The sequence below is a fragment of the Phalaenopsis equestris genome, unplaced genomic scaffold (genome assembly GCF_001263595.1).
Source record: "Phalaenopsis equestris unplaced genomic scaffold, ASM126359v1 Scaffold000233, whole genome shotgun sequence".
Taxonomy (NCBI): domain Eukaryota; kingdom Viridiplantae; phylum Streptophyta; class Magnoliopsida; order Asparagales; family Orchidaceae; genus Phalaenopsis; species Phalaenopsis equestris.
Window position 1 is genome coordinate 1,224,446 of NW_018164675.1, and position 24,392 is coordinate 1,248,837.

Consider the following 24,392-nt stretch of genomic DNA (forward strand, 5'->3'; position numbering starts at 1 on the left):
GCTGAGTAGAACAATCAGGGAATAGGGCCGGGAAGGTGTGGCAGGGTGTTTGGATGTGGAAGGGAGGCTGTCCGCTAGGAAGTATGGAGGGTAAAGAGTTGAAGAGGAAGTTGCTGCAACGAAACAGAGGCAGCTACGTAGGGGGAAGCGGTTGGGGATGGTTAGCAGCTAAGAGAAGTAGAGGAGATGAAGTAGGGAAGATAATGGGAGATGCAATCACCATCTCGGAGTAGGATACAATCTGGGATATAGCCGGAGCATCACCACCTCCTCGGATACAACCCACAAAGGGAAAAAGGACTTAGAACTTCACACAGGAATCTGAAATCAACATACAACAAAAAACTAACCCTACAATCAGAGAACAACTACTTATAGATTCTTACATGAAGAAGAAAATGAAAGAACTAAAGGAAGCTCTCACGCAAAAGAAAAGGGGTGAGGAGGAAAGAATGAGCCATTAAAATACTTCCATATGAAAAAGAGTAAGAAGCAGAGGGAGGAGAAGGGCGCGGGAGGCCACTCGCCCTGCCAGAGCTCTCGCCCGGGACACTCGGCTTGGGATACCCTTAACTAGATGGGTCAAACCGATACCTTGCTTCTGCCTGCGCCCTAGCATCCACACTCGCTTCTGTGCAGGAAATCTCACACCGGCTTCTACGCAAAAAGCCCCGCGTCAGTCTCCTGGGATTGGGGGAGCTTCGACCTCATTCGATGAAGCATCTGTTGATACATGGATGGTGAGGGAGCTGCTGTAATCTTTCGGGATGGATGGGTCATCAACTGTAATCCTAGTAGGTCGATCTAATAGGCATTGTTGTTCCAAAGCACATTCTGGAAGAACGGGTAGTCATCCTCTTTTGACACATTTTGAGCGGAAGCTGCATATAAAGGAAGGTTCTCGCAATGCAACTCTCGAGCCCCTATATTTGAAATCTTCTCTTACCACTTCTCGTTCCTAGCGTGTGGTGGTTGAAAAGATTGTGATGAGAACTCAATTCGGGGATGTAATCTGTGGCTAGTTGTGTCACTCTCACTAGCGACCACTCAGGAGCATCTTCAGTGATAGGACCTGGATCCCATTGAAGAATTTTCATCCCCTCAAGCACCTAAGACACTTTTCAATGCTGACGGTCATCCCTCTTGTCTGGATATCTACTGATGGGCATCTCACTAAGTTGAATTTAACATCTAAAATACTCCTCGTAGTATTCCAGGCATGACACAAAATGAATCATCTTCAAATATGTTGGACCTCCCCTCGTAGGGATAACTCAAGAAGAGACCTATCCATTTGAAAAGTTGTATTTCTCTTATCCGTAGTGGCCTTGTATCTGATGTCGGCTGCTCAAGCTCGTGATCCTTTTGGACCACCTAGGTCAGTCCTGTTGTAGCTCCTCTTAATGCCTCTGAAACGATAACTTTAGGTACCACAGTTTCATACTCTGCTTGATCGCTCGTTACATTGAGCTCACTATCTTCCAGAATGACTACTGTGTAGTTGTAATCTCTATCTCGGAGTCCACTGGAACCAGTGGCGTCTCTTCCTCTCTAGCTGCAAGTGGAGAATCTTCTTGAAAGTCTTCATTTTCTCCAGAACCAACTGTGTCATTGCCCAATATTTTAATAACACCCTGCTTAGTGGAACAAATCTCTTCCTTGGTGGTGCATTCTTATTCTACATGCCCAAATTCGTGGCACTTACAACACTGCCTGACTATGACGGATTTAGGGATGCAGCCCGGTCTTCCATGTTTTTCACTCTGAACCAGTTTGTCCTCTAATGGGGTCATCTTGGGTGTTCCTTTGAGTGCACTATGGCTATAAGATCTTGAGCTTGACCCCTGCCTCTAAGATGTGGGGGTTGCTTGGTGGTGTGAAGATAAAGTCTGAAGTTTCTGTCTGTTTTAAACTGGTATGAACTAGTACTGCGTCTCTCGCTTGATCCTCAGATTCTCTCGTTCTCTCCTTAGGCTCTTCCAATCACGATTGAGGATAACCTCAGTGAATTTTATCCTCAATGTCTGTAATCCATCTCCAAAGTTGGTGGATCTCTCGCCGTATCTTCTCGCGGGAAGGGTCAGGCATGTATCTCATTAGTGGCATGACTAAGGTTTGAGTTGGGAGGTGAGAGGTTTAAAAATTTAACTTAAGGTTTCTGATTTTGAAAATCAACAAGAGGAATTGAGGATTAGGTCAAAGTTTTTTTGCTATGCTTGGGGATAAGAAAGAACAAAATTTTTTGTGGAGGTGGCTTGGGTGGGGCCGTATTCTAGGAAGCTTTAAGATGAGAGTAGGGTTGGGCTAGCTCCGATACCAAATGATACCGTAGGAGAAAAAACCTAAACCACAAAAAAGAACAAAATTTTTTGTGGAGGTGGCTTGGGTGGGGGCGTATTCTAGGAAGCTTTAGGATGAGAGTAAGGTTGGGCTAGCTCCGATACCAAATGATACCGTAAGAGAAAAAACCTAAACCACAAAAGCAACTTTTATTAGGAAAAGAGGGTTACAACACACGAATTGGAAATAACATCACCAAAACACAAACGAACACCTCAAGTGTGTATTCCAAGGGCAATGGAGGCTGGTTGGAAGGTGGGACAACAACTGGGAGCAATGGGATGGCAATTGGGTCGGCTGGCTGTTAGGAAAAATGGAGGGGAAAGAACGGGACAGTAAGGGGTTAGGGTCGGGAATGTGCGATAGGTGGCTGGATGTGGCAGGGAAGCTGATGGCTAGGAAGTATGGAGGGGAAAGAGCTGGACAACAAGCTGTTGCAGCGGAAACGGGGTCGATAGTGCAGGGGGGAAGCGATTGGGGATGGCCTGTGGCTAAGGGAAGTAGAGGAGACGAATTAGGGATGATACAATCACAACTTATGATACAACCGGAGGACCACCACCTCATCAGATACAACCGGAGTACCACCATCTTCTCAGATACAACCCACAACAGGAAAAAAAAAGCAACTTATGATACAACCGGAGGACCACCACCTCATCGGATACAACCGGAGTACCGCCACCTTCTCAGATACAACCCACAACAGACTCCACACATGAATCTAAAAGCAACATACAACAAAAAAACTAATCCTACAATCAGAAAACGATAACTTATAGATTCTTACATGAAGAAGAAAAGGGTGGAACTAAAGAAGAAAGCTCCGACACAAAAGGAAGGGATGGGGAGGCAGAAAATAACCATTAAAATACTTCCATATGAGGAAGAGGCGGAAACGGATGGAGGAGAAGGTCACAGGAGGCCGCTCGCCTTTCCAAAGCTCTTGCTTGGGCCGCTTGGCTCGGGTTTCCCTTGGGTTGTTCCTCAACTGAACCGCCCTTGCTTCTGCCTGCTCCCTAACATCCACACCCGCATTAGTGCAGGAAATCTCGCACTTGCGTCTTCGCAGGAAAGCCCCGCGTCATGAAAGTTGATGTCCTCTCTAGGTTACTTGGTTGTTTTAGTACAACTTTAGTATTACTATTGTTTGCAAGGGTGGTTTGACCTTAGGACAAAGGTCTAACTATGTGACTTCGATCTAGAGTCTTAAGTGGTGTTTACGAATCAACAAATGATAAAAGGGGGTTTGTAAGATAATGAGGGGGAAAATTGAAAACAAAATTGGATTTTGAGGCAAATGGGGGTGACAACTGTCTTTTTGAAAAGCAATTGAAGGAAAACGACCGACAAAGATGTTAGAGGTTACGAATATCGAGGAGAATCCAACACCTATTTGCAAAAGAAAGGATGATAAAACACTCAATAGAGAAAAAAACCAGAGAAAATAATTTTAATTCTATAAAAGACCAAAACTATAAGTCCTCAACTAAGTTCCACAACAACATATATTAGTCCAAGCAAAATAACCCTAATAAAATTGTGTGAACCAATTCTTTTTTCACTAGTACGTCTTGGATGGATGAGGGAGATGCCTATGTCATTATTTGTCTTCTTGTCACACACTGTAAGAACCTGTACTATTCGATCCTTGCAATGGTGCCCAAGAGAAAACTTCCCATCACACAAAAATTATAGCCCCTTGGTTTGCCTATCCTGGATCTCTGTAAGGCACTTGAAGTTGACTTATGGATGTGTCCCCATATTCTTCTCCTCTGGCTTCTCCCCTAAAATGACACCATCCGGATTCTCGGTGTCATGACCTTCGAGGTATTCTTATAGTTTATTTCATAGTGCCGCTTTGCTGGTCTTCTCTATCTGGTTCTTGTTCTCCACTTATGGGCTAGCTCCATTGTCTCTTTCAATCCCCTTGGACTCAATAGTCGAAGCGCTGCTCGTATGTCGGGCTCTAGGCACTTAATGAAATTCTCCTCCAACCATGCTTCAGAAATCCTCCCTCAGCCGTTTCAACAAGAGCTCGAATATCTCTTTAGATTTCATGACAGTCCCCTCCTGAGTTAAGACGTAGAATTGCTCGTATAAGTCTTCTTCCTGAATGACTCAGAAACGTTCTAACAAGCAATTCTTAAATTCATCTCATGATCGGATCGAGTATCTAGCCACCCTCTACAGAAACCATGCTACAAATTTCCCATCAAAACATAACCTTGCTGTCATGTCATGAGTTTCTACCATTTAGCTCATTCACCGCAAACATCGCTTCACCCGGTACACCCATCCATGTGCATATTCCTCTTCAAAAATCAACATCTTCAACTTCCTAACTCTAGCATCTTCACCCTAACTTTCTCTCCATCGGGTATTTCACCTCATGTACCGTGGGTAAAATTTTCTCATTTGATCATAGTTATACCTCATTTCAACTTCTCTCTTTCCTTCTTCGTACTCCCTATACCCCTTGCATGATCCCTTTTCCATTTTTCGAAAATCTCTAATCCACCTCTATTAGAGTCCTGGGTGGGTTCTTGATGGTGGAAGCTTTCCTCTTTATGCTCCTTACGTTCGATCTCTTTCCTTTCGATCTGATCATAGAATTTTCTGTTAACCCTTGGTTGGGGTTTGCAAATTTAGCTGTCGGCGGGTTCTTGGATTGTATCTTAATAATTTCTTTATCATCTCATCCAATCTCCTGAATCAGTTTTCAATGAATGAAAACCTATCGTCTATGGAGGAAAACCTATCGTCTATGGTAGAGAACATTTCCTTCATTCCAGATTTAAGTTGGCTCACGTCTTTCTCTTATTTCTTCCCCAAGTCCTACTTTCTTTGTTGTCATCATTCCCTGACCAGTTTTCCATCACAAAAGACAGAAAAAACTGTACCCTAAAATGTTGTCGATGGTTTCAAGATAGTTTGAATCACGTCTATACTGCGAGTCAGCTTGATTTGATTTTATTGCATTTCGTAATTGGAACGGGAGAGAGTTGAGAGTTTTGAGTCTCTGTATGCCACGTAAGATGGAAAACTCGAGCCTCTGTATGCTGCATCGTTGCTCTCTTAGCAAGCTTTAATTGTGATTGTATCGCAAAGGGATGTTTTGGGTCTCAGTAAGCCGCTACCCCACCATTACCTTCTACGACATATTTCTCTTCCACGATGGAGGCCAAAGATAGGAGATTTGAGTCTCTGTCGCGAGCCCATTGCCGCTTTCCAGGCTCGGTCGCGACTCTATCACACAGACGGATGCAGGAGGAGAAAGATGGGAGATTTGGGTCTCTGTCGTGAGTCCGATCGGTAGGGTGGACGCGAAATTATTTTTTTTGCTGTGATTCTATATTCTTCTTGAATTGAAATACTCTAATATCACTTTGCTAGGATTTGATGTAGAAATAAACATGAATTTTATCATAATTAGGGCAAAACAAATGTTTTTCTTAATAATTCAAACAACTCTACATGAACACAAAGATAAATACCTACAATTCAAGAGGTAGGCGATCTCTTCCAATTCCTACAATACGAGAAGTGTGATATCTCTCATAAACCCTAATTCTAAGACTCCACAATAATCTCATGCATAAATTCAACCCTAAGCTATTAAGCCCCTATTTACCCAACAATAACAAAATAAATGACAAATTTACCCTTCAGCTAATAAAAAATAATTATCGCCGATGCATAACACACTTCTTCAAGTGACCATATAACTGGGCAAAATCTTCCGTAAATGCTGCAAATGATCATCCATAGAATACTTTTAGTCCAAGATATCATCAAAATATATATCTATAAATTTCTCGATGAATGCTTAAAAGATCTTGCTCATTTGTCTTATCAAAGTGCTTAGAGTATTAGATAAATCAAAGGGCATGACTATAACTCACACAATCCATCTCTAATTTTGAAAGCCTTCTACTCATTTTCTAGTCTCATTTGGTTATGGCGAGAATCATTGTACAAATCAATATTGGAGAAGATGCTAACTCTAACAAATCATCCAACTGTTAAATAAGGAGCTGATATTTGATTTAGATTTTATTTACTGCTCTACTATCAATACATTTATTGCGAGAGCCATCTTTTTTTGACACAATCAAAGTTAAAAGTGCACGCAGGCTTTAGCCGCATTTTATCGGTAGGTTGGTTTAGAAGAACTAATCATGGGATTAAATTTATGGCGTGCTTGATCTCTCTCAATGGTGGCAACTCATAAGATAAATTGTCAATCAGAACATCCTAAACCCTTTCAACATGGGTTTTAGTTTGTCTGATATCGGCTTCTTGGATTCACTCTCTTTTAGGACCACTAATACTAGTTCTACTTGTGTCTCTCTTAAAGCTTGGAAAAAGGGTGTGGGACACTATGGCCCCAGACTGTATGAATGTTCTTCTAACTCCTATGATAAAAGTACTACGCTCTTTTCATTCTTGTTGAGGAATATAGTTTTTGTAGCCATCATAACGTGTGCAACTGTCATATTGTTAGGGGTGGCCTAATAAGATGTGACAAGCATCTATAGACATATCGTCAAACTAAAATTACTTGTGTGTGGTATGGATTAATTTTTCTACCATCGGAATGATATTGCATTCTCCATTTACTTTCGACTCCACATCTTTTTCTTCATGATGCAACCTATACGGAATAGGTTATGGCAAGCCTTTGTTACTCTCTTAGGCTCTAAAGAATTCATCGAACCACTAACATCTTTCCCTTATTTGCGAGGATCAAATACTTGTCCTTTGAATCCTCACTCTCTTCTGTGTTTTCAATGCCATTATTCACTTCTTTCATTACTCCATACTTAGTGAAAGATAATGCCCTCAAGTTTGGGCAATTTATGCTGGCCTAATTTGTGACATTTGAAGCATTTTCTAGCTTGAAGGGTTTTAGGGGTTTGCCCATCCTCTCTCCATCCTAGGCTAAATTTTCCTCATGAGGAGCTAGTTTGGGTGCTTTAGCAAATGTACTTTTGTTACTTGATCCTAGGGCAGAGCTCTGCATATATTCGACAGTTCTCATGTAACGGTGTTATCCACTTTTAACACTAGGATGGCAGTTGTGTGCTTCTCTGACTCCATCATTTCCTATTTCAGTATGAGCTATTTAAATTCAGCCATATAGTTTTCCACAGATAAATCTCTTTGGTGCAAATTATGGAGTTTTAGGAAGATATCATGTCGATAATGCGGGGGAAGATAATTATGCCGCATCTTTCGCTTCATCTTAGATTACGTTGTGATTTTAGTCTTTCTTTCTCACTGCTGAAGGAGCTTCAAATTTGTCCAGCATTAAGAAGTTTCGTCCTTGAGATTGATGACTATTATTTTGACTCTTCTGAATTGTGAAATATCATTGTATTTAAAACTTCATTCCACAGTTTAGAGCTATTCAATGAATTGGTTCTATACGATTCTCAAAATTCCACAAGTTGACCTTCACCCCAAATTCATTATTTCTTCTATGATATTCAAGGTCAAATGGTTAAGGCATTGGTTTTTTATCACATAAACCTCTTGGCGGAAGGGGTTAACATTCTTCTCTTGATCTGATTGGGCAATGCTATGCCTATGAGTGACTTATGTGGGTTATCTTATTTGTAGTTCAGCAAGCATTTGCTACAATTGGAGGATTTTCCTCTATATATCCTCCATTGTGAGCTGTTGGACCCGCCTTATTTGCTCTCCTCAATTCAGGTTTTAACTCCTTAATTTAGGGCTTCAACCAATGAAAGCGTAGGATTTTGTGTTGGTCGAAAGTGTAAAAGAGCACGGGGCTAATAGCGGAGTTAACTCAAACCACAACAGGAAAAGCCATTGTGAGCTCTTGGACCCGCCTTATTTGCTCTCCTCAATTCAGGTTTTAACTCCTTAATTTAGGGCTTCAACCAATGAAAGCGTAAGATTTTGTGTTGGCCGAAAGTGTAAAAGAGCACGGGGCTAATAGCAGAGTTAACTCAAACCACAACAGGAAAAGCAAATGTTATTACTGAAAGCAAAAAGGCAATTACAACTAACTCTTGAATGTGAAAATACAACGACACGACACCCGGTAATGTGAAATAGCAACAAACACGACATAAACACTCAAACTAGGGTGGGATCTCGGGGCATTGTTGGTGATCAGAAAGGGTTTGGAAGGTGGCGGTAAGGGGGGAGTGCGGAGCAAGTCAGCGGATATGACAATGGATCAACAAGTCCTTGCTCTCTCGGGCGCAGCAACGTGGAATTTGGGTTCCCAAAAATCTGGAACAGTGGATATGTGGCAGGGAGGCGGTGTAGGAGGGCTGGGACAACAGTTAGGTTGTAGGGACGTGGTCCGAGATGGCTGTAACAGAAGCTGGTGGGAAGGAGAGGATTTTTGGTGGCTGGAAAAACGATGACAGCAAGTGAGAGCGCTGGAATCACAGGAAACATTGGCTGGGATGTAGAAATTGCAGGAAGAACAGCGTCGACAGCTGTTCTGGATGGTTGCAGCAGGGAGCGGTGTGGGGAAGTAGTGTGGGGAAGATATGGAAGGAGAATTGGGAAGATTAACACTACCAGGAGGCCAAGATACAACCGAAGCACTATATGGAACTCTAGGATACAACCCTTGAAGGGAGGAAAAAGCTGGGGTGTAGAAATTGCAGGAAGAACAGCGTCGACAGCTGTTCTGGATGGTTGCAGCAGGGAGCGGTGTGGGGAAGCAATGTGGGGAAGATATGGAAGGAGAATTGGGAAGATTAACCCCACCAGGAGGTCAAGATACAACCGAAGCACTATCTGGAACTCTAGGATACAACCCTCGAAGGGAGGAAAACAGATGGTGACAGCTGTTCCAACACAAAACTCACAAAAAATTAACCCTAAACTCTCACGAAAATAAATATATAATAAGAGGATAACTAGGAGTGGCCCAAGAGGATCGACCGACTCATTGGAAGGGAAGAAACTCGGACCAGTTTGGTCCAGGCAAACAGGCGGATCGCCTACTTCCGCACGAGAAGACTCGCGCATACTCACCTGCATCAGGGGCGCTCGATTTTATGTTTAGGATTTGATTTGGTGGAGGTGTGGCTGTTTAAGATGTAAAATTTTGATCTATGATGAGTCTAGGCTTTGGGTTAAAATTTAGATTAGAATTTAGTTCTGATATCAAGATACGCTGATCTAGATTTCCTAGATGTTATTTAAGGATTAATCAATATTGTAAGAGAATTTGCAAGATGATAATCAGCAAATTGAAAACAGAATATGATTTTGAGAAGAATTGGTGGCAACAGCAGCTGTCCTCGTATACGCTGATCTAGATTTCCTAGATGTTATTTAAGGGTTAATCAATATTGTAAGAGAATTTGCAAGACGATAATCAGCAAATTGAAAACAGAATATGATTTGGAGAAGAATTGGTGGCAACAGCAGCTGTCCTCGCAGAAAGCTGATGGAGGAAAGCTTTTGGTGATGATGCCAGTATCCACCACCTATTTCCAAATATGCCACAGGCAGAACACTTGCAAAAGGGAAGATGATGTAACATTTCTTAGAGCAGATATTCAGAGAAAACAATCTCCAAATGTGTGAAGTCCCAAAACCAAAAGTCCTCTACTTGCTTTTACAACATTATGAGTTTGTCTCAAACTTTTTCTCAACCAAATGAACACATGCATGCTCATGCATGCCACATACTCTTACCTAAAAATAGGGAGGTACAATAAGTGACTAATCTACTGTTTCTTTATTTTTCTGCAGAAGAATGTGTACTTGTATTTGAGAATTTCCATTCTATGACAACTGGCAAATCATGTATGGACCATGTCAGTTGTGCAAGAGTTTTTTCTTCAACTTTGGTGAACAATAGATAGACAAGCCTAAGATTTTATTGAAAGGAGTAACATCAAGTTGTGCTTCTAACTACAAAAAAATGAATTTGTAAAAATCATTTTAATAAACTCGATGATATCTAAGGCATACTTTTTGGCCTGTTGAGCATCTCCTGGTGAAAACATGAATGAATGAACATACTACTTTTGAGTATCAAATTTTTTGTTAGCCTAACATGACTAAGTTAATTTCTTATTAGGAGCATCATGATCTTCTGGTTTCTACCTTGCCAGCTGCTGAAGCTGCTCTTAAGGTGTGAATTCAGTTTTTCTCCCATCTGTGCTCTATTAGATATTGTAATTGTAAAATCTAAGTCACCTATTTTTTTTTTTCAATTTTGTAAAAATTGTCAGAGATTCTTGGATTTGCTAAATCAATATGAAATCATGTCCGCCGTCTTTTATCATGCTGATAAAGACAGATCCAGCCTTATGCAGCATGAGACAACAGCGAAGTCCTTTGCAGTTGAGGCTACTACAGTCTTAGAGAAATCTAGAGCATACTTTGAAGCTCAAGCCCATGAGTTCGCACAGGCAAAGTCTTTGGCGACTGAAAAAGCTCTAGAAGCAGCTGCTTGGGTGGAAGAACATGGAAGTGTTCTTAATGCGCTATGCAGTGGCTCTTTTCCTAATCCCCAAGCCTGCATTAAGCTGCGCCACTTGGAAGAGGCTCTGTCTCTCACAGCTGCTGTTCTGGTTTCAGGAGTTCCTTTGACTGTCGTCCCAGAGCCCACTCAAGCACAATGCTATGACTTAGATAGGGAAATTTCGAGTATCATTGCCGAGTTGGATGATGGGATTTCTCGTGGAATTGAGGCATTGCATGAGTATGCCTTCGCTTTGCAAAGTTTTCTCCCATTCAATTATGTTACCACCAGCCCGGTGAACAGTTGGGCTCAAGTTCTGCAGCTCTCAGTGAATAACCTATCTGCTGAGGTTCTCTCCCTCGCCGTAAGGCAAGCTGCTGATATTATGGCAAAAGCCCAAGGGATTGGTCTTGATTCAATTCAAAAGAGGCATCAGGATCTCTTTGGCAGTATGGAAAGATATGCCATGGAAATCGAAACACTTGATAAAGAGTGTTCTGAACTGATGAACTCTCTTGGTTCAGATACTAGAGCGGTTGTTATCTGCCTTTTTGAAGCATTTGCAGTCTGCTTGGTATAGTATTAGAGAAGATGATTTTCCTTTTAATCATCTAGGAAAGCAGAAGCTTGATGGCTCTAGGGATCTTGATGTGAAGAAAGAGAAGGTCCTATGTATTTTGAACATTGCTATCAATGAACTGTACATGGATGTTAAAGAGAATTTGATCTCCATATCCAAGGTCTCCAGCAGAAAAATTAGCTGGAGAACAGATGATGCTCCAGAGAATGATTTTGACATTGTCTCTCATGAGCTTGAAGAGCAGATTGAGAAGTGTGTACTGCTTGCTGGATTTGCGGTAGATATTCAAGAATTTATTGGTATAGATTTTGTTACGTATTGTGCTGATAATGATAAGCTTGAGCACAATTGGGCCTCTACATTTCAGGCCATTTTGCGTTCCATTAAGCATCTGACTGAAAAAATTACGGGATCTGTTCTCCCTGAAATAATTCATACACTTGTCTCTTCCAATGCAGAAGTAATGGATGCTTTTGGATCCCTTTCTCATGTTCGAGGTTCCATTGATACTGCTCTAGAAAAGCTTGTTGAGGTGGAGTTAGATAGAGCGTCTTTGTTGGAGCTTGAGAAAAATTATTTCATGAAGGTTGGTCTCATCACAGAGAAGCAGCTTTCCCTTGAAGAAGCCGCTTCTGATGGTCGTGATCATTTGTCCTGGGAGGAGAACGAAGAGTTAGCAAACCAAGGGGAGGCATGTCGTGCTCAGCTTGACAAACTCCATCAGGCATGGAATGAGAAAGATGTGCGGGTAACTTCTCTGTCAAGGATGGAGGCTAATATTAGTAATTCATTATCTGCTCTAGAGGTATACTTCTCGTCCTTGATAAGTTTAGAAGATGGAGAATCGAACGCAAAAGAAAGCAAGTCCCTCCTATCTGCACTGGTAAAGCCGTTTTCAGAGCTGGAATCTCTCGACCATATGCTATCATCATATACTATTTCTGAATCTATTGGATCTTCAGATACTCTATCAAAATTTTTGACCGGTTTTCCACTCTTTAACTCAATCTGGAGGTTCTCTTACATTTTAAAAAACCATTCATTTTTTGTCTGGAAAATAGGCGTTGTAGATTCCATGCTTGATTCTTGCATGCATGAGTTATCATCTTCTGTTGATCATAATATCAGGCTTGATCAGCTATGTGATGTTCTCAAAGATAAGCTTGGGCTGCATCTGCAAGAACAACTTGGGCAATATCTGAAAGAGAGGGTAGCCCCTGCTTTTTTGGCACGGTTAGAAAGAGAAAATGAGAATCTCCATCAAAAGACTGAAGAAATAAAGAACTTCATTGCTGAGAAGAATGCAAAAGACTGTTCTGAAGCTGTGAGAAGGGTAAAGCTTATGCTTGAAGAATATTGCAACGCACATGAGACTGCAAGGGCTGCAAATTCAGCAGTTTATTCTATGAAAAGACGCGTCGATCAACTCACAGAGGCACTTCACAAGACCACATTGGAAATTATTCAGTTGGAATGGTTGCATGATCAAACGTTGCCACAATTACTAAAAAACAAGGTTTTCTTGCAAAATACTTTAAATAATAATAAACTCCTGCAGATTAGCAGGGGAAAATTGTTGGAGAAGATGCGGTCTTCAATCTCCTCAGTGGCAAGATCATTGGAGAGTTTGAAAGCTCTTGAGAGTACTTCTATCTCGGCTGAAGGACAGCTAGAAAGGGCTATGGTATGGGCTTGTGCGGGCTCAAATACTGCTGGCACTGGCAGTTCTTCAACTAAGTGTTCTGGTATTCCTTCTGAATTTCATGATCATCTATTAAGGAGGAGAAAGTTGCTGTGGACTGCTCACGAACATGCATCTGATGTCCGCAAAATATGCACATATGTGGTCGAGCTTGAAGCATCGAGAGATGGTCTTTCCTGGATACATGGAGGTAAATTCTTTGGTCAGACTACAGGCGACTCCCGAACATGGCAACAAACTTACTTCACTGCTGTGACAAAATTAGATTCTGCATATCACTCTTTTGCACGTGAGTTTCTATGCTTGTTGAGTATTTTTCTGATCTGTTGGTTCAACATTTATACTGACATCTAACAGTTTATCAGCAAAGTTTTTCTTCTTGAGATTATAAGGTTTCTAATTTTCTTAAATTCTTAATTAGGTGCTGAAAAAGAATGGAAGCTGTCACAGAATAAGATGGAAGCTGCTGCCAAGGGTTTGCTTTCTGCTACCAATGAGCTATGTATTGCATCTGCAAAGGCAAAATCGTCTTCTGGTAAAATTATTGCTACTATCCTCAAACTATATGAGTTTGCTGTTTTTTTTCTTGATATATGCATTTATGCAATCCTGAAGAAATGACCCCTTATTGAAGATTTAAGATAATGGTGTTGTCTGCTCATAACCTGTAAATGAGTATATAAATATATAGATGTATGAGCAGTTTAGAGATTTTATTTGCACATTTTTGCAGCTGATCTACAAGACAATCTCCTGGCCCTGCGGAATTGTCTTTTTGATGCTAGCTTGGCCTTGTCTTCTTTTGTTAGTGTTTTAGAAGGGCGCACTGCTTTAACTTCTGAAGGTGGTTCCATGCTTGAGGAGGTATTGTTCTATTTATTACTTCATTTAGCAGGATATCTATATTTTCCTGAAAAGTAATTCGTTATGTTATATAAAATTCTAATGTTTAGTTGGAGTTTTTTATGTGGCTTTAATATTGTTTGATTACTTGTTCTTTGGTACTTACGGATTCTAAAGTAGAGTTCTGTTTACAAGTGAAAAAGAATTACAAATGCTAAAAATTTCTGTGACAAGGCTTTTGCAACTCGATTGCTTTTTGTTGAAAGCAACTTGATCTCTTAGATCAATTGAAGGAAAAAAAATTGCTATCATACTATCCTTATATTTAACAAAAATCCCAAATAGTTGGATCTAGATGATGATGATGATGACCATCCTTATATTAATAGTATGAACGTGGAGCCATAGTCTATTAATCAGACAAAGATCTCACCCAAATTCACTATGTTTATCCAAACTTAAACTTTGTACGGTATATACCTTCATTTTGCTTGATTTATAAAATATACTGTCTTTTCAAGCTGAATTGGTCCAAGGGCTTCTCCATCCTTGCTGCTAACAGGTATATGCTAGGTCAATAGCTTCCACTCTCCTTTTAATATGTTAAATAGACTGAACTGTGAATGCCTTGATCTAGCCTTTCCCTAGATGCTTGCCCATGCATGGATAAGCTTTCAATTTTTTTATCTCATCTTGAATATTTGATTCATTTAAGAGTGAAGTGCCAAAATAGTTCCCTAGCTATTTAAATTGGGTCATTATAGTATAAAAGTTTATATAAAAAGTGCTAAATTAGTTTCCACGCTCTTTTAATAAGGGCTAAAATAGTCCTTATTCGGAAGTATTTCAACCCATATCAAAAGATTTTGGAGATTAAGTTAACACTTCTATAAACTTTGGGACTAAAATGAACCCCTACAAAGTGTCTGGGAACTATTTTAACACTTTTCTTATTGATTTTATGTTAATTGAACTTTATAGAAATTTTTAGTACTTGTGTGATAATTGACAAATAATAATAATAATAATAATAACTGTCGATAAAAAGAGAAAAAAATTGTGATTGGTAGGAAGTTGTCTTGATTGTCTGCTTTGGAGATGAACTTCTCATTTGAGTCGAACTAGAGGAGAGTCAAGAGAGAGAATGAGAGACAGAGGCGAGGGTGAGGAAGAAGTAGAGGAAGAGATGATTTATGTGAGATTCTTACAGGGAGTCAAGTGATTCTTCAACAGTATCTCATTCCTGAGGTGGTGTTTATCCATTCCTAATTACTCTGCATCCCTCCCTTTGCTGACACGCATTCCTCCTCGCCGCAGCCACCCCGATAACCCCACCCCGTTTGTTTTTCTGCAGTTCCTGCTCTTTCAACCACCCCCTTTGCTACAAGTGAATCCACCCTTCTGCGTCCTTGTTGTTGTTCTAGCAACTAGAATCATCTGAGCTGCTATTCCAGCCACTTAGAACCACCCCCCTTGCCGACTCCTCGCTGCCAGCCACCTTGAATCTTTCCTACGACACCACTGCTGTTGTCTCTGCCACTCAGAACCTTCCCTCTTGCTGCCTCCTTGCGGCCAGCTATCCAAAATACTTCTTCCTGTGGCTCAACTGCTGAGACAGCCGCTCTGGACCACCTCTAACCTCGGTTTCTTCGCTGTCCAACCCATCTAACACCTTGCCACCACCTTTCTAAGTTCCTAGCAGTCACGACCTCCTTAAAGCCGCCGTAGTCGTGCGTTCTGTGTCATATCTATTGTTGTTTTACATTTTTATTGTATTGATTGTAATCGCCTATTGGTTTTTACAGTAATAATATTTGTTTGTTTATTGTACTTTGGGTTAACTCCGATATCATTCTATCAGAGATGTATTTATTCATTGGTAAATAAATACAAAGCATCTTATAAGAAGATAACATATGCTTTATAAAATAAAATGAAAATACTATATACATGAATTCTTGTATGTGCATGCCAAGAAAAAAGAGTTCACCATCACATCAATGTATTTGCGTGCGTTGATGTTTTCATTTCATCTCAGACAATGTTATAATTTAGATCACAAACCAATTGCTGACAGGAAAATATCGGTCGGGTAAATCTGTACATTTCTACCTCAGGCAATAGTGAATTTGATCATTGCACCATTATAAGGATGGGTATGCATCGACTTGTGGTGTGTTGGGTTATATTTAGACAACGTTCTTGAGACGGATGTAAATGTTAATAGTAAGAAGTTTTTAATTAGTTAAAAGACCCCTTAAAAAGTAAAGAAAAAATTAATGCATATTGAGATTTTAAAGTCCTTCCATTAACAATTATCTTGTATATTTTATATAAAATATTATTAGACTGCCTATAATGTAATATAAAAGGTCAACATTCATATTTATTTTTTGCATTGGATTATTGTAATTTAAAAGTGTAATTACTCCTTTGGATTATCTTGGATAATTCATTGTGTTGTTTTAATTTTTTTTAGGTTTAAGCTTTGGAATAATGAATAAAAGATGAGTATTGGAGAAGAGAATGTGTATAAAAGACGAGATCAACTAATGGAAATGTAAACCTATTATTTGTTAATAAAGCTACTTTCTTTTGTGGCTTTTTGAATTTATATTTGGATTATAAGTTGTTAGTGATTGCAAAATAAAAATAGAAAATTAAAAAATTTGACTGTTTGACCATCCTTGAAAATTCCAAGCCATCGGGCATGGTTGTGACAATTTGAAATATATATTTTCATTAATGAATAAGGTCATTTTGAGATGTGCAATTCAATTTTATGTCTTGAGAAAATTATTATTTTTAACATAAAGATCCTTTGGATGAGTTTTTTACTTTTGACCTCCAAAATAGAGCTCAGAGCTTAATCATTGCCTAAGCACTACATATGAAATCATTCAAGAGAAGAGATAAGTGTGATATATGAAATCATTCAAGAGAAGTCTTTTTGTTGTTCTTATATTGTTTTAATGTTTTTCAGGTCTAAGTTTTTGAATAAAAGATGAGTAGTGGGTGTCGGCACTTAAAAGAAGAAAGTTACTAGTGGGGGAGAGAATTTGTATAGCAGGCGAGGTCAACAAACAAAAATATAAACTTTTTATTTGTCAATAAAATTATTTTCTTTAGCAACTCTTTTAATTTATATGTGGATTGTAGACAGTTAGTGATCGAAAAATGAAAATAGAAAATTTTAAATTTTACTGTCCAACAGTTGTTTCTTTGAAAATTCCAAGTTTTTGGGCCCGGTCGTGGCAATTTGACATATATTTTTTTCATAAATAAGATCATTTTGAGATGTGCCAGTCAATTATATGGTATGAAAACAAATTCTTATGACACGGGGATGCTAGGGTTAAACCGAGCTCTTAATTCTGCAAGTGGGTTGCCAGTTAAGCAGAATGGTTGAACTGGCCAACCCTAATTAGGGCTAGGAGCTGCTTCCGCCCAAGGGGGACCCCTTGTATTTATCTTTTATTAAAAATAGGTTGTTTGTTGTGTTAGAGTTTAGTTTTTAGTTTATATTTTTGTTTGGACAACCTCCGACGTTCTCTCTCTCTCTTATGGGGCAGTATTTGACAGCGAGAAACTGCTCCGGTTGTATCTCGTCACGAGGTGGTGTGCATCCTTCCTCATTCCCCTCACCTGCCCGGTGCCCTCTATCCTGAACACCTTCTCTCTTCCCTAATTTTTTGCCGCTAACCTAGGGAATCTTTTTTCTGTCATCAGAATCTCCCCCACAACCTGTTGTTTCCATAATCCTTTCCACCTTCCCTAATTTTTTGCCGCTAACCTAGGGAATCTTCCTTCTGTCGTCAGAATCTCCCCCACAACCTGTTGTTGCCATAATCCTTTCCCCCAATTCCACCCCATCTATTGGTATCACACCTCACCTCCCATCTTTCTAGCCTGTCGTTTATCTCCTCCCAGCCTTCCCACAACCACAATAGCACCCCAACCTCTCCTGATATCACCCTCAGCCCCACTTAGCACCCTCAAGCCTCATGGCCCTACAACCTTCACGTATCACAACTCCTCTTAAGCCCTCTCCCATCTTCAATTGCAAACCAGCTTGCTCCCTTCCAACTAACGACCACCTCACAACTGTCACCTGGCTATCCCAATTCGCCCTTGCCGGAGATTTGTGTTGTATTGTCTTCCCGTCCTTGTTGTGGGTCTTAATTGTAACTCTATTTGTTTTGAGTGAAAATATTTGCTTTCGTATTGCGGGTTGTTTAATTTCTGATATCATCTTATTTTGAACAAAAAGATCAGGTTGAGTGATTTTAATTTGGACCTCCAAAGTAGAGCTCAAAGCTTAATCATTGCTTAAGCGCTATATATGAAATCATTCGAGAGAAGAGATAAGTTTGGCATATGAAATCATTCAAGAGAAGTTCTCTCTTTGTTCAAACACAAAATTTCTTAACTTGTATTATTTCTCTTAATTATTTCTTTTTGGTTTTATGCATCTTTTATCTATTATCTTTTGTAGTTCTTTCATGAATAACTTGCACCTATATGCTCTTTCAAGAAAATTAGGAGTACACTCTTTTGGCCATGAAAAAAAAAAAAGAGAAAAGAAAAAGAAAAAGACAAGCAAACAAAAATGGTGCACACCCAAGCTCTCTGCTCCTTTTATTTTTTGAGTTTTTTTTTATTTAGAAATGATTTTTTTGAGATAATTAATGCAGTTCTCCCTTATAGAATCCCATAATTTTGGGATTTTAGGAATTCTTATTTTTTTGGTGATTTGGCTCTTAGTGGATGCTTACAAAAGCTTCAAATAAAATACGAAAATAGTTTATACATGTATTTGTAGTATATTAGAAGCAAGAAGATTAAATTTTTTTGTAGGCTTTTTGGAATTATAAATTTATTCCGTTGATATTACCATATTTTTCTTATTTGTGTATGTTTTTCATGTTAGCAAACATTTCTTTTCTTTAACAAACTTAAAAGGAGTATTCTTAATATTTTCTTAGAATTCTTTAATCCTTGTGAAGTTATGCCATTAGGCTGAAATATATGTTATATTTAGCTTAAGGAGCTCCTTGTTTGCTAAAAAAAGATAGGGGTGTGCATTTTGTTAGTTTTGATGGATTGATTGATAGATTTTAGAAAACCAATTAAATCAAACCAAATAATAAGTATAACCAAATCAAATTTAACATGGGCATGCATTTTTTGTGGTCTAGGATTGTCGTGAGCAATGCGGGAGAAAGAAGGAAAGAGTGAGGTTAAAATTATTTTTATAGTAGTCAATATTTTATAACTAATATTATACTTTGTAAACTTAAAATAGTCAATATTTTATTATCTAAATAATAAATAGTAGTAGTAATAGTAATATCATGATAATACTTAAAAGTAGAAGGATAAAATAATAATAATAATTAAATTGACAAAATAGGTTATGTATTAATTGTGGTACTTTAAATGTTAATGACAGTAATTATGATTAATTTATATTATTTATAATTTTTAAAAATTAAAATCTAATTGATAAAATTCTAAATTTTAATAAGATTCATAATAATTAAATTGTGATAAATTAGTTAATATTAAATTAATAGTGAGTGAATAATAATATTATTTGAAGAAATAAATTAATTGATTTAAATAAAAATGATGGTTTATGAAGGTAAATAAATGCAAATTACTTGTAAATAGTAAGATTTAAATAATTATAAATTAACAAGAATACTCGACATTTTCTTTATAGGTTTTCTATAGGAGAAAAGCTAATAGAAGAAAAAGACAAGAATTATTAGAGCTCAAGGTGAGTGCTCATAGTTTTAAATTATAATAGTATCCTACTAAATCAGACATTTTGTTATTTGCTTAGATAGATTTTATACCGTAAGATTAAAAATGATTTATGTGCTCTTTAAATTCCATTGTTCATATTAAATTGTATGTTATTAATCTCTTCATATTTCTATACATCATATATTGTAAGTATTATATTATATACTGAATGTTATGAAATAAGAATGAAAGTGATTACTTAGATTATTTGTATGCGCATGTTAAATATGATGGAGTTCACTCTCATATGGTATTAGGTGGAGATGTTAAGATACTCATGCACATAATTAAAAAGAATTATTGATATTAATATACCTTCATCGGTATAAAATTTAGATAATGCTCTTGTGATAGTTGTAAATCATAAGATAAAGATATATATAAGTTATGATATTGTATTATTGAATGTACTAAATACTATCGAATGGTTATAATTGAATATTAAAATATCAATTATTTCTTTTTACATTTATTATATATATTCAACTTGCATGTATTTTATTTATCTTTTGTTACATTACTATAGTTTAAAAGTTTGAGTATTCTTTGGCTATTATAGTTCGCCATATTTTACATTAATTTTTTCTGGTTTAAACTTTTGTTTAAAAATGAGTAATAGAGGAAAAAAATATTTATAAAAGATGTGGGTAATGTGAAATAAGGTAAATTTAACTGTTTTAATTTATTTTTTTTTGTCTAATAGCTCTTTCAATTATTTTGGATGGTTAATTATTAGTGAAAAAAAAAGAAATAAAAAACTTATAATTTCTTTATTTGATTGTCTATTTGTCTTGAAAAATTTCAAGACCTTAGGTTTGAAGTATGTAACAGAGTGCACTCTCAATGTATGCCCCATAGTTGCTCGTTACTGTAGAAGAGGTGTGTTATAGGTTTCTTTTTGGATTGAAGGATTTGATGCAACAACTGTTAGTATTATTGGTGATTGATGAATACTCAATGTTTGTGGTGCGGGCCAAATGAGTGGAAATTGATTATAAACTTACTAAAAACATAAGGAGGAAATTATTGATGAAGCAGAGCATTTGTATTAATCAGAAGGTCCACTAAGAAGAAGCCCAAGTTCAATTCTGATAGATTTAGTAGTCACATGCGCAAATGCGGAAGACAACATAAATGTGAATATTTGATGGCTCAAATACATGCTACTGGTGTCATTGGTTTGGTCACATGGCCATATACTATTCTTCACTTGACCAGAAGACTTTTGAATAACATAGAGCTTTTTCACAAAAAAGAAGCATATGGGTAAAGAAGTATAGAGGCAATAAATTTAACTCCCACTGAAGCTCAATCACAACAGCCAGTTCGACCTTGATTTTACGTATTCATGCATAGAGAGCCTCAAGAACCTACTACTGATGCTAATATGGGCTGATGAGTGTGATGTTTTATTGCATGTTATAGGATTTCATTTTAGTGTATTTATATTTCAAAGGCTGTGTTGTTTTTATTATGTAACTTTACTTTAAATGTGATATTATCCTTCATGTATTATATTGTTTTAGTTGATGGAGGAAGTTAGTTAATTTATTCTATAACAGATCATTGTTTTACATTGTCCATTCTTCATATTATTAAATGGGATTTAAACTTCTTCATTTATGTAACTTTACTTTAAATGTGATATTATCCTTCTTGTATTATATTGTTTCAGTTGATGGAGGAAGTTAGTTAATTTATCCTATAACAGATCATTGTTTTACATTGTCCATTTTTCATATTATTAAATGGGATTTAAACTTCTTCACGAAAATTTATGGATAATTTTGGTTTTACCTGCTTAATGAGATGTGATTTGTGATATGTTAATAAATTTTGAGGACGATATTTCATAACAAAAATTATTGAAAATTGAATTAAATGACTCGATTACAAACGCTATTTTTTATTGTGTGAGACCATTGTAACTTTTTCATTCTGGTCAATGAGATTCTTTTCGTAGTTGACCGTTTTTGTATTTTGTGTTGTTTTCTATCTTATATTTTCATAACATCGTCTTGTCATTTCTGTTTGTATATTTGTTATCATTTATTTCATGTTCACAAGAGTCTCGTTTGCACTTTTTTGAATTTAATAATTATAATTGTGTTTTTCATGGTTATTTTGACTTCTTGCAGTATCATTTGGTATGAGAGCAAGCCTAAACTTAGTCCTATTCTGAGGTCCCTAGCATCCTCCCTTACCCAAGCCCTCCAAAATTTTTCTGCCCCAAAAGCTTTGATGAAGATGGTCGAAGCTCCCCCAATTCTGGTAAATTGTTGTGGGAGCTTCCCCAAGTCATAGCAATGTAGCAGCTATACTACTGCGGTCCAACCCTTCTCCCATTTCCTTTTTTATTTCCCTCCCTCTTCCCTTCCTTTTCCATGATTCTCCTATTTTATTTCCTATCCATCCCATGTCTGCCTTCTCTATTTTTTTCAGTTCCTTAGCATTTCCTATTAGATTTACAAATTCTCATTATATATGTGTTGTTGAGTGTTTTAGGTTCAGATTTGAATGAGTGCTGCCTTTGAGGTGTTCTTCCCCTCCGGGGGTTATACTCGACGATGATAAGGTTCTCTGGTTGTAACTCGTCTGAGGTGGTGACCGTCTGAATGGTTCGGGTGGGGCTCCTGCTATAGTTTGACCCCGACGAGACATTTATCCTTCCATAACCCCTCCAGCCCCACTTCCAGTAGCCGTAAACTATCTTTTTTGGTATGGTCTAGGTCTCCATCCTCCTTCCTGCCACTGCTCAGGCCTTTGGCCTCTTCCCTGTTGCCGCCAAGACCCTCCCCGATTCAGACACACCTAAATCTCCATCTTTCCCTCCTTCGTTTGAGTGGGCGGACGACATCAAGAAACCTGTTAGGAAGAATGGGAAGTCTATCATATTTTTTACAGAAGTTGAAAGTATTTAACTTGCTTACTCTTGTCGTCTGAATTTGGTTCAGAAATTTCTATATGGTCATCCCAAAATGGAGTTCATTCGCAAAAAAATTGAATTTATGCACCTTATTGGAGAGTGAAAATTAGACTATTAGATGAGAGACACATTCTTATTGAAATTAGTAATGAAGATGATTACATGTGCATATTTGTTAGAAAGATAATATGGATTGATAACAGAACAATGAATATTCTGAAATGTTCTGCGGGTTTTGACCCGCATACAGAACCGCTAATCATTTTGGTTTGAATTCGTCTCCCTGGTTTGAAATTTCATTATTGGTCTGAAATTTCATTATTTTTCTAAAAAAGTATTGTACTTTATTGCCTTAGCTTATGAAAAGCCATTCAAAACGGACATTCATACTTTTAATATTTCCCGTCCATCTGAAGCCATAATACTTGTTGAAAGAGAAATCACTACACCCGCTTCTGAAGAAATCTGGTTGGGCACACAACACCAAGGTTATTGGCAGAAGGTAGAGATTGAGTATTTTCCACCGTATTGTTCGAACTGTCGTATGTTCGGACAATGCAGTTTTCAATGTCATCATCTACACCCCCACCTCAGACCAAAAAAACAAACTGCTCCGCTAGAGGCTGTGATTTCATGTCTTTGACAGTATTGATCATCAGAAGGATATCCCATAAGACGTCACTTTCCCCACAGACAATATGTCAACCATCCAGTCCCCACTTGTAGCTCCCTCCTCTTTGGAACCTCCTATCGTGGGGGAAAGAGATTCTCTAGACCCCGCTTGCCTTAGAACCTATCACCGATAATACAGGTGGAAATATTTCTACTGTTTCGCTATTGTCTCACAGGTCCAAAAAGATGTTAGTATTACTCAGGCTCATGGGAATCATGATGTGTAATGACCTACAACTGTCTCTGTCTGACCACCTTTGGAATTTACTGATCAAATGAGTCAATCATCTGATGAGGAGTGACAGATCTATACATTCAGAAGGAAGAAGAAAAATGAAAATCTACTTGAGCTCAGGAATATAATGGATGATACTTTGGTTACTACGGTACTCATCTTATTAATTTGCAATTTGTTAGCCGACTCACTTCCAAGAACTAGAGGCAGAGGGAGGACTAAAGTGGGACATCCCTAACACTTTTGCGTCCTTTTGTGGTTTTTTAGTTTTTACCTTTATGTATCTTTGTTTTATTTGAGTTTTGTGTGTGTTGTTTTATATGAGTTAGGCTTCTTTTAATCCTCTCATGCAACATTTCTGTATCTTTTCTGTATTAATATATTTGCCCTTAGGCTTTTATAATATATATATATATATATATAATGGAGGCCGACTCCAGCTCGGGAACATATTGGATGATACATTGGTTACTACTAATAATGACGATCATCTTATCAGCTTATTTGCTTGCTTCTTCCCTAGAAGTAGAGGCAGATGCAAGACTAAATTGAGTCTCTCTCTAATCATCTGATTCTATGTATTTCAGCACTATTAGGTTTTTTATTTAAGTATATAATGTTTTTTTTTGTTTTTTTCTAGTTTTGGAGCAATTTGTGGTTATTCTATGGACAGGGTGTCATGCTTGAGCCCTCCCACACATTGTATCTGTATATTTCTTTCTATTTAATATATTAGCCTTTTTGGGCTTTCAATATGTATATATATATATGTGTGTGTGTGTGTGTGTGTGTGTGTTTGGCGCCAACCGTAAA

At 37.9% G+C, this 24,392-nt stretch overlaps 1 protein-coding gene across 1 annotated transcript in view; it reads left to right on the plus strand.

The window, feature by feature from the left end:
- The window catches only part of LOC110023863, an 82,220-nt gene that overhangs the window by 20,940 nt on the left and 36,888 nt on the right, over window positions 1-24,392 (plus strand). The window contains 5 exon segments of the mRNA XM_020723490.1: window positions 10,424-10,477; window positions 10,578-11,338; window positions 11,340-13,381; window positions 13,514-13,627; window positions 13,826-13,956. Of these exon segments, the coding sequence (XP_020579149.1) occupies window positions 10,424-10,477; window positions 10,578-11,338; window positions 11,340-13,381; window positions 13,514-13,627; window positions 13,826-13,956 (3,102 nt within the window).